This window comes from Perna viridis, chromosome 11 (genome assembly GCF_037379345.1).
Source record: "Perna viridis isolate PV_CMFRI_1.1 ecotype Kerala chromosome 11, ASM3737934v1, whole genome shotgun sequence".
Taxonomy (NCBI): domain Eukaryota; kingdom Metazoa; phylum Mollusca; class Bivalvia; order Mytilida; family Mytilidae; genus Perna; species Perna viridis.
The window spans coordinates 6,300,083-6,312,316 of NC_142455.1; the positions used below are offsets into that span (position 1 = coordinate 6,300,083).

Consider the following 12,234-nt stretch of genomic DNA (forward strand, 5'->3'; position numbering starts at 1 on the left):
CACTCAGACAATCATAAATGAACCTTCATTTTGGTGGACTGTTGATCTGGGAGTGTGTATGATATAGAGAGCATAACCATCTACAACCGGAAGCATTGTTGTGGTAAGAAATATGTTATTTTTATGCCAGTTTGTATGTTAGTAGATCGGAAATATGATGAGGGGGAAATTAAAGGAAATATGGTTAACGTGATTAATGAAAGGGTATACAATCCAGGGAAAACGGCCTAAAAACAACGTAAATAGACACACATAGAGAACATGAAATGACTGAAATAATACTCAGATAGAAATATGAATAATTGAGCAACTTGGACTCCATCAGAAACTGGGAGCATAAACTATAGATGCAACGGTGGGGTAACCGACCTCTCCATCTCTAGAAACGACCATCCAGTTGCTCATAAAATGTAACGTCTGCACTAAACAAAAGAGGAATACGCTTTTTATTTATCTGCTATTTGAGATGTTAAAAGTTCGTTGTATGTATATGAAGAATTTATTTCGTTTATTTTCCTGACGAATTTTAGCTTTTTTTCATAAAAATAACTTCTCAAAAGTCGTTTAAGACCCGAAATATTTATAATCTTTTTTAGTAGTTTATACAATTATATATTTGTTCCTGCCTTTGTTGAATAGGTGCCTCTTAGGACCATATTTTTAGGCAGGTAGTGGTGCACTTGCAAATACAAAAAAAAAACATCACATTAATATTGGAATATTTTGATATGCTCTACACGTGTTTTTAAAAGTGAGTTACCTCACAGTACACCATTAAAGTCAAGTACATAGGAAAATCTAAGTACAAAAATAATTTGCACTCAAGAAGTACTCAAAACTTTAAAATACCGTAGCCATGTCCAATGCAAAGAGATTTTATCATGTGAAATACAGAAATGAATCCTTAGAATACAATATCAGACATTTGTTAACTTTTGTGTTAAATATACTTGATAATTATTTATGAGACGAAATATGAATATGTTTTCAAAATGTAAAAATGGCTAACTTGTTTTATTAATTGCATTTAATTCAGATAGAAAAAGTTCAAAAATAAGAAAAGCTAAGGAATTGAAATAAAACTTCCCTGTTTCAATATTATTACAACAAATGACAGAACTAATGAATGAAATTTTAAAGAAAAAGAAGAAAAGAAACCCCAAATTCGACACCGGAATTTATTTGTATAAATCAACAAGAACGATACAAAAAGGACAAAGATAAATTAACATTAAAGCAAAACGGTCTCTGTGGTGAACAGGTTTTTAGTTTTGACAACTAGGACTCATCTAAGATAATAATATATATATATGCGATTGATCATGAGTTGAACAGGTTCGCACACACAATTTACCCGCTCTAATATAGTTAAAGATAAAAGGTTAAAATTGTTGGAAATATTGATTGCTAAAAGTAGAGCATTTGTACATAGATACAATATATGAGAAGGTTTACAACAGTAAAATTCAGTAAAATTTTAACCAAACCTCCGGAATGATTGTCACTGAATTTGGTTCTTTCCCCTATAAATGCACCAGCTGGCTGTTTCTAAATAAATGCTTAATTTTCATGATTTAAATAAACAAGTGAGTCGAAAATGGTTAACGTATACTTCACACTTACTTTTCCAAGCATTCGTTATATGCTTCATAATTGAAAAAGGAACAGATGTGATGAAACGCAACATATACACCATCGTTTTACTTTAATAAAAAGTTCATCAAAAGGTATTCAATAAATGTAAATATACCTTCAATTCTTCGTTATCTCTGTAAATGCCCTAGGAATATTGAAAACCGAGAGGCTGTTGCTGTAATAAACATTTACTTTTAGATGAAAGACTTTTTGACTTTTCCATACTGATGTACAATCCAGAAACACCCTCTTGGGATACTTATGACAACTCGGGAGTGTTGTGTTATTTTCATGAAGGCAAATGTCCTGATATATTAAACTTAACATGCGACAAGAAGACCAGTGGGCGCTATCTACAAATACGTAAGACATTTAGGTTGCTTCCATACGATGATGCTCTAACACTATGTGAGGTTCAAGTTTACTCAAATCTTCATAGCATAGGTAAGAATTACATCTTTACATACCTTATATTAAGCAAAGGAAAACAACACATCTTGACATTTAAATTTAATTAGCATTACGTCATTTAATTGTATATATTTTCCGTTAATGCGAATTCCACCAAGAAACAGTATACTTATTTACCAGCATAGAATACACACACACACACACACACACACACACACACACACACACACACACACACACATATAGAGAGAGGTTGCAATTTAAGGCCTTTGACAAATTCACAATTCTGTTGTTTTTGGAAAGAGCATATACCTTATTTCTAACTAGATAAGTGTCAGTCTCTATAAGAATCGGGCAGTGGATGACACATGAAAAAACTACCATTTTGAAAGCGTAATATGGCTATTCGTACCGTCAGAATAAGGAAAAAAAGTTTCTCCATGTCATTTTGAATAAATTAAGTTATAATTTCATTAAACTGCACTTAAAACGAACATTTCAAGGGCAGAACTTGAACTTTCTATTGAAAACCTAAAAAGAAATCCAGTGCTTCGAAGATCAAATAGCGGTATTTTCAAATAAAGAAATCAGCTATAAGTGAAACTACATTGTCAGATCGGTGGGTCTTGATATGTCTGTTTCCGATATTAACCATTTCGCCTGATTCTTACCAAAACATACACAGACATACAGATTATTGACGTAATCTTCGTATCAAACACTACCAATATAATTTATACATGCTCAATGACATATATACTCAACGATTTTCCCTCTTCTACCACATTTATCAACACTTTAGGTTCAGTTCATAGATATTGATAATAACCTGGAAATTCCCGAATAGAAATAGCAGTATTCCATTTCGTTGGATTGTGTTTTATTCGATTTTGTTAATATGACATGCTCGACATCAGTTCAATCTCAATATATATCTGTCGATTGACCTATTGAAAAGGGAATATTTGGATTCCTTACAAATTAAACCTCATGATTTTTTTTCCAAAAAGACACGGAAATATTTAACCCTGACTTTGTCGTTAAACAATGGAAAAAATACAATAATAAAAAAAAAACAACCTTTTCATTTTTTTTTCATATTTAGAATCGAAGTTTTGTCGACAGAAGAAAAAGAGACCTTTAATAGGTCTGGGGTCTTATTTATCTTCCACTGAATTACGGTGTGCATCGTCGTGTAAAAAACACGAGAACTGCCTTGGGTTTGAGTTAATGGCTTATAATGAATGTCATCTTTACCAGACCAGTAGAACGGTTGAAACTGACAACATGAATTCCAACTACTTCGAAAAATGTTGAGATTTTACTACAGTTACAATGTGCTTGGTTGAAGAGTTTTGTTTTTTAGTTTTTTTAGTTTTGTTATATGCATATCTAACTCTTCAGGTTGGCAAAATAAATATGTACCCCTAAATACCATGTCAAATTTAATAAAAAAAATAAAATCAATTTTTCTCATTCGGAACTACTTGGCCATTTTCAATACCCCCAAACAAAGCCTCGGATGCAAACAGACCTGTTATGTCTCAACTGAGTGTCGATAAAACCAGGCGTAACAGTCTTGAGCCGCTGATAAAATATCACCTATCAATACATTTTAATTAATTTCAGCACTGAGAGGTTTTTTCAACAATTTTGTTTTTTTTTATTATCGTACATATGGTACCTTTATTCCCCCAAAAATTATAGCAGTGCGATGCCTATTTAAGAAAACATTTCTTCTTTGTGGCATATATGGTCAAATACATAATATAACATACTTTGTACAGGAATGATTCGGATCAGTTAGTGAGATGACTTATCAGCCAAACAATTTTAATGGAAAGATAACACAGATTAAAGGAATGGAAATCTATCTTTCCCAAACTCTGATGAAAATTATATTAATGAACATATTTTCAGGTGCAAAATCAATGTATTTAACATGCCACATTGTCTTTCTTCACATGTGTTCACGAGTTGATCTATTAGTCGTTCTAAACAATTATGTCATATCTGTATTGGTATTCAACATGTGACAAATAGTATACGTCTAATGTGGTTTCATTTTAAAACACATAATACTATATTGGAATATCCTTTATAGTATACCCAACCTTCGAATATAAAATGGAAGGAGCGTAGCGGCGTCCAGTATATGTAGAATGTAAGACCAGAACTATAAATGCCAAATTTTATTCTGACGGAAATGACGAAATTTGTCGACACGGAAGTGGACAATGCGCAAGTGCGGAGGCGCTGTCTTTTAGTACCACATTGAGCTCCTTCCATCATAGGCATAGCCTAAAATCATACAATTAAATTCAACCTACAAATGCAACTAAGATACAATGTATCAAAAACGAGAAGAATAACTGAAAACATCGACAGCTTTGAATAATTGTGTTTTAAGTAAAACATTTTATAAAAAGATTTGATGCAAAATACAAAAAGTCATAAGCAAACACAGGCAGAACACAAGAAAAAAAAACAATGAACAAAAACAAAACAAAACAAAAAACAATAAAAACAAGAAAAAATGCCATCTGATGAATATTCTTCTTAAAGTTTTCTTTGCATTGTTTCGACTAAGGAGGTAGACCTGAGTAAGGAATATCATTTTCAAATCATTGGAACGTTTGTATTCAGCATTTTACATCAATCTTACGTAAGCATCAAAGTAACTTGGACTGATTCTGGTCATTCTGTTTCAAATGAAAGCTTGATAGGCTTTGATGAAATTGAGCATAAAACAAACATATCACTGATTTCAAGAGTTATGTCCTTTACCCTAAGTCTACCTCCTTAAAGCAATGTTCATACAAGAATTCCTAAAATATCACATAAAATAAGACAAACAAGCCAAAATGGTACGTAGGTTTGACATTGATCTTTAAATTCTGTTTTATCTGTTTAAAAGTGAGCTCATTTTGCCAATTTATTACAGGCAATATCCATTATGTATGAGGCTAAATGCAAGATATTTTTTTGCCCCTTCAATTTAATAATCGATCTCTATGAAGCATTTATCGCTTACAGTCATCGGTAGCTTTCTGAAAATTGTTCTTTTTCTATTGTTTAGTTTCAACTGATTTTCACATAGGAATTATAAAATATCAAATTAACCACCATGGGAACGCCTCGATTTCCGTCAAATTGCTTTCAAATATATATATTAGTTCTGGCGGAAAAAATAATGTTGAATAAAACTAAACACCTGTGAGAAAATAACAGAAATGTAATGAAAAGAAACTTTATTATGTAAGAGGTCCTTTAGTTAGATTGGAATACTTGAGTATGGAATGAAGTGCATCCAAAATCTGTCTACTGTACATTTGTTCAGGCATTCCGTAACAATAAACTTATATGTGCTACATAGTTTCAAATTATAGAACAATGAGATCAAGAAATTCCACCCGGAGACACAGATTGTGCTTGTACTTGATAAAATATTTGATATCATTAATTCATATTGATTATATACCATACATTCCCACTACGTAGATTGTATGCAGTTCAACCTGCTACACGATTTGTGCTATTCAAAGCGTTTAAATAAATCATTATTCGATTCGTTTAATCGGAAGTAAAATACTTGAAAAAATTTAGTCAAACTATGATTGAAACAGGCAAAGGTGTCAATGCGTTTCGGATATACGGAAATTGCTTTCTTTTTCAAATGTTTTGTTATAGTGTTGCTTAATAAATTGTTATCTAATATGGTATGTATGTGATCAGTGTTTGTTTCGATAAAAACAAAACAAATATAACAAAAACAATATAAAAAAAACTAAAATGTAGGCAGGCCCGACTTTGATATTATATTTTTGTTCTTTTCTGTATAAAGGAGTTACTTCATTTTACACTACCCTTCCAGTTTGTTGCATTATGTTATTAGCTATGTTCAAGATCTTTTCGGCTATTGCCATTTGATCATCGTTCACTATAAAGTTTTTCTCTCTCACGGTCTTCTGAAGGGTCCTGAATGTGGTTTTCTTTGCATTGTTTAGTTTCAATTGATGGTCACATAGGAATTCTAAAAACATTACGTAAACCACAGGAGGAATGCTAAGATATGCGTCTTTATATTCAAATAAATATTTTAGTTCTGTCGGCAAAATTAATGTTGAATTCCAATTCATAGTTCTGAGATAATAATGTTGAATAATTTTGGAAAAGAAATGTTTATTATGTAAGAGATCCTTTAGATAGATTGGAGTACTTGCATGCAGGTTCATGGGCATCCAAATTTTGTCTGGTGTACATTTGTTTAGGCATTCCCTTACAATATACTTGCACCTGTTGTATAGTTTCAAATTATAAAACAGTGAGGCTAAGTAACTCCAACCGGAGGCGCAGTCTGTCTTTGTACTAAATAAAATATTTGATAACATTGATTTATATTGATTATAAAACATTTTGTTCTTACAACGTGGATTGTATGCAGTACAACCTTCTACACGATTTAAGCTATTCACTGCATTGAGATAGACCATTATTCGCATCTTTGAATCTGAAGTAAAAGGCAAAAACTTGAAAAGTTTAGTCAAAATTTGGTATTTTTTCTCGTACTCATGAACAACAAGTATACCAATTAAATTGAGTAATAACACTATAGATTGTGGCATAGGGTCAGTATAATGTATGCTTATAAACTCTGTAAACGCATGTGTGTCAAGAGGTACCGTCCGGGCTGTACAATACACATCGTATAACGTTTTCAACAATTCCTCTTGTTCTGAGTTTTTGCTCAAAAAGGTTAATATCAGGAATAAAAAAATGTGGACATATACCGCACTGAACGCAATATATCAACCGTTCTAAACATGTCATATAACATGATGTAATTTGTGATTCTATCCAAAATTGTGATCCATGCTCATCTGCCAACCAGAGCATTATTGTTTTGACAAAATAGGAACATAATAGCTCACTATCTGACTGCTTGCTAATATCCGAAACCACAGTTTTCAACATTGCATAGCACAGAAGCTGTGTATGAGTAAAGGCATGAATTAGTTGTTTTTCCGCAATGGAGAATGATATACGCCATTCAATATCCTCATATCTTGACGTTTTACAACCAACGGGTACAAATAATACCCCATACGCTGCTATGTCTTTGATAAGCTCATTAGTAGGCCAATCCTCTCTTTTTCTACTAACCCAGGGTTGTGCAACTGAAATCCATTCTTTACAGCGAAAACAATGAAGACATTCCATTTCTAATATTCCGATATTTATTTGCTGACACGGCCCATGGACATCAACATTTTCCGGCAACAGCTCTCTGCGAACTAAACCACTTGATAAATAATAAGATACCCGGTCTTTTATAATCCAGAGATTCATTAAATACTGTGTGAGAAAATCAGCTCGCTTAGAAATTTCTCCGACATCCAAAACTCTTAGCTTTGTAAAACCTAATTTACAATCCTCGGTCTCCATCACAATACTAAAAGTTTTGTCATTTAAATCTATGCCATTAACTGTTTCATACACCCGGCCGTATTTTTGAAGTCGCATAACATCAAAATCGCTGCTATCCAACTCAAGTCCCTCGGCTCTACTACCACTTGGAATATGTTGAAAACCTTCTAGTTCAAAGAAGATCTCACATGTTGAGTACAGTTTTTGTCGTAATCGAATAATATCTGATGATCCAAAAACTTCACTTATTAGTTTGTAAGGTTGGATAATTATTTCTCGAGTAATGTCTCCCATTGACGAATCATGTGTCTAAAATAATGTTCCTGTTTTAACTGCAAAGTATAAAAGAATATGAAATTTGTTAACAAACGTAGGTGCCAGGGCACATAGCCTAAAAAGACCGTCTATGTAGAAACCGGGCAAATCCTTTAATCTTTGAAAGCACGTAGTAAAATCTATCCACCCAACTGTTTTCAAATATAAATATAATATGAAACTAGGGATTTAAGTAAATAGAAGATATTTTTGACTAAAATATTATTTGAACATATTTTTGTGACTCAAATAAAAAGTTGTTTAACCAAAAGTGTCAACTTTGATTTTATTTACTCGTGCTTAAGCTGCATGACAGCTATGATAACAGCCCATAAGGTATGTAAGTCTCGTCCTGTGACTTCGTGGTTTCATGAAAATGGGTCCTCGTCTGCCATTCAAGTGCATGGAGATTCGTCATTAACATAGCTTTGAGTTCAATATTAAAATCAAAATATCAAGAAAACTGATAAAATAATGACAAATATTCAGGTCTACAGGATGAAAATGTTAAGAAAAGCATAAAATAGAAGATTTTGCATTGTGAATCAACGTTTCGAAATCCCGGAAGTAAACAATAAAATGTAGATCGGTTTTTGGATTTCAATACGTTCTACATTGGAAATCCCGGACAAGAAACTGAAACTAGAACGAGACTTACAAACCCTATTCAATGAAATGTCTAATTTTGCTCCGAGTTGAATGTTGTACAAACCTTCATTGATTCATATTATTTTACATTTCGCTCATTAAATGTTAAACCGTCTGATAAAGTCCACATTTAAAATCAATATTTGTGCGTAATACTAACCAGATAAAACATTTAAAGTTACTGTGCGTGTAATTATCAGGTTTGTTTGATAATATTCCTGTGTATCTATTTTTGTAAAGTTAATATTTCGTGGTATACAACATTTTACTAATAAATATATCACTTCCAAAACTATTCACAAGATCATATAAAATGGAGAATCCAGGACGATGTACAGCTGGAATGGTTGTATTTTTTCAAGTCACTTATTTATAAATGCCAGTCTTTATAAAAATCAAACAGTGGTTGAAACTTGGTATGAAAAAAAAAACACCATTTGACTACTTGTACTATTTGTATCATGTATATGCAAGGAAAAGAGAACATTTTTCATATCATGTCGGTAAATTCTGTTATAATTTCATTGTAATGCACTGAAATAAACATTTTAAAGACAGATAACTATCAACATCATTATTCTAATATTCTATGGAACGATTTCTGAGCAAATTCAGCGATGCAGAGAACAAAAAGTGGTCTTTTTTAAATAGAGAAATCACTTTTGGTTGAATATATGTAGTCAGATTGGCGGGTTTTGACAAGAATGTTTCTGTGTTTCTGATATTTTCCAATGTCCATGATTCTTAAAAAGACTTAACTTAAAGTCTCTGCAAACAAATGGAAGAACATACAATTTAATACGCCCCTTTACTCCTTTAACAGAATATATTTCAATCATGAAATTAATGTTTTTTTTTCAATTTAAAGAGAATAACAACACATTGTTATGCCAGGACAAGTTGTAAATGGACATTATATCCAATGTCGCAAATTATCTGAAATAAAAGTAGGATTCTGATCTCCATGGACAAAATTTCAAGTGAAATTTGAAATACCATATTTCATCACTTCAGAAAATTTATATATGTAATTGAATTTAATTGTACACTATAATTAAGATATTGATATATAAGTTTTTAAAATATGTTGTCTGTGTAATGTTAAAATGCACAACTGTCGCCCTACGCCCTACGTTCAACCTACATCTACTGGAGAAGTTATATTTTTTAACTCGTAGTTTCTAGAAATACAGAGGACGCTTACCCTACCGGCGCACCTGGTCCATCAATTTAGTTTGTTGTGAAGCCCTGAGTGTTCATATATTTTATGTACTTTTCGAATCCTGGTTCCCTAGATTGTCATTCTATTCTTGCTATAGTATTTATCTGTTTAAAACACATGGCACTAAAAAGCAGGAGTACAATATGCACGTACAAAATGTATTTTTATACACACTGCTGACGGAAAGAACGATTGTAAACAAATCAAACTTTAATTACTATGAATGGATAATGTATACTATTTGGCTGTTTCGACATTTGAAATGATCGTTAAAACATACTTTATTTAACTCGACAGGAAACGCATGAATCAGTTGTCATAGTAACTCCTGAAATATCAAACTATATCTAGTATTAACTTGGACATGAACTGTTTATGCCAACATTCATTTTGTTCAGATGGAAACAATATGGCTGCATTAAATGTATTTAAAGAAGAATGAGTTAAATCAGTTTAACACGAAAAAGGAAAAAAATAAGCGCAACATATGTCAATTTTTAAACAATTGTAAAATTGTTTTGCATGATTAAAAAAATACAGTTCTACATTTTTATTCTTTTTTTTTATAAAATGTTTTCACATATTTAAGTAATGATATGCATTTGTGCATACTATGTAAAAATGTTTTCACATTAAACAAGAAGTAAAAACATATGCAAAATATGAGAATTGAACATTTTTAAAAAGCACATCATTAAGTTCAGAAAGTAAAATGTTGTTACATATATTACACAGTATCAATCGGATTCACACCTTGATAGTTATGTACCAATAAATAGGATGCGTTCTTATCTAAACCAATTAGTTTTAATGATAATTATTCAACATCAAAAAGATGTTCAAAACACCATCCTCTTAAATCTTTTTTTGTATTATATATATTTAAAATGAATTAAAATATATTTCTCAGTTGATACTAGTGCAAAATGCTTTTACATTAAATTGATTATAAACTTTAAGACTACCCATGAAATGCTCGTCATGTATTCAATACGGAAATGATCAGACATGTTCTTTTCCAATTTCCACTTATTTACTTAATGATAATAATATTGCATTGTCACAATCAAATTGCCTATTTTTCAAATTGGCAATTCTACAATTGAAATGTTATTCTATATTTTCGTCAAACGTTCAAATAATAAAACAGAACATCTGTGAGTGAAAGCAACATAACTTCGACCTTAATCATTAAATGTTAATGATATAGGTATTAAAACGCCTTTCATATTACAAATTTCTTACGTTCAATTATTGGGGAATATTCAGTATTTGGTCAGAAAGTTTTATTTATTCAGAAGTTCAAATCAATGTTTCTGCCATCTAAATCATATACTGTATTTGCAAATCGTATAAGCTTTTTCCAGTTTTAAAATGACGTATATATACTTATGCAGAATTGATGAACAAATACAAAATCTAAGAAGTGAAGATACAACTACTATGTATGGCGTAAATAACCTAAAGGACCTATATATTGCTTTTTCAGAGGTTACCGGTAAAAAGTAGTAACAAACATAACAAACATAACAAACATAAGTTGATACATGCATCGTTAAAACGTTGAACGATGGTTATCATTCATATTTCCTTATCTCCTTATAAACATTTCTTGTCAATCAAAACATATCATCTAGACAGATATTAGACTTATTGTCTTCCTCACATTTTTAGCATCTTATTATAAATGTTACAGTGAAGTCTGTCTAAACTGAACCCTTTTTGTACAATTTGTTCCGTTAAGACAGGTGACTGGTTTACTAAGAGTAATCAAGGGAACCAAGGTTATAAAATTCTGGAAAAACAATGTGTAATCCTTCAAAATCCAATACCTAACTATCTGAAAAATATATATTTTTTTCCTGAAGGCTCTCATTCAGTGAAATTGACAGCCGAAACGGACATTGCAAATGGCGGTATTCAACCGACAATGCGACATAGTTGTCAGTTTCAATGTTCAAAATATTTTCGGGCTACTGATGACTGTAATCTTTAAAAAATATTTTTTTAAATACACAATGCCGCAAGTTTATGGAATGAAGCAGATAATACCGTTTAAGCCTCTAAACGGTTCTATCTTTTGTTGAAATGATGGAAGAAATATTGTGTACGGTATGTACGTTGAATTTACACTGATGTAGAAACTGTCATTGCTGAGGTCGTAAAAGGTGAAAACCAATCATAATGCACGAAAAAGGCATATGCTAATTAGATTGGAATTATATTGTTTCAATATGATTTAATGAATTAAATGATGTACATTTTTTTCGGTAATTAATTATTCAACTGAACTTATGCATTAATTTTTGAATATGAATTAACAGCAAATCAATTCAATTTGAATTAATTGATACGGTATTGAATCGCAATTATATTTGATTAAACTGATGTATTACTTTAAATTCATTAGAATAAATATATTGAGTTACTTGTAATTTTGTATTATATTTAGACTTCCACGTTTGTTTAATGGCATTTTGTTACAAATTTGGTTACCGGAAACACCCGCTATCATACTTAGCAAATAAATACTATGGGCAGAACATGCTTACCCACTCGGAGCACCTGGTGTCGCT

General features: G+C 31.5%; 1 protein-coding gene across 1 annotated transcript; it reads right to left on the reverse strand.

Moving 5' to 3' along the window:
- Positions 1 to 3,163: 3,163 nt before the first annotated feature.
- On the reverse strand, positions 3,164 to 8,582 carry LOC148602747 (nucleotidyltransferase MB21D2-like). Its single transcript, XM_088553161.1, has 2 exons — positions 8,501 to 8,582; positions 3,164 to 7,805 (listed from the first exon to the last, which is right to left on the reverse strand). The coding sequence occupies exon 2, from the start codon at positions 7,765 to 7,767 to the stop codon at positions 6,718 to 6,720; it is 1,050 nt and encodes a 349-aa protein (XP_088409287.1). The 5' UTR covers positions 7,768 to 7,805; positions 8,501 to 8,582; the 3' UTR covers positions 3,164 to 6,717.
- Positions 8,583 to 12,234: the final 3,652 nt, after the last annotated feature.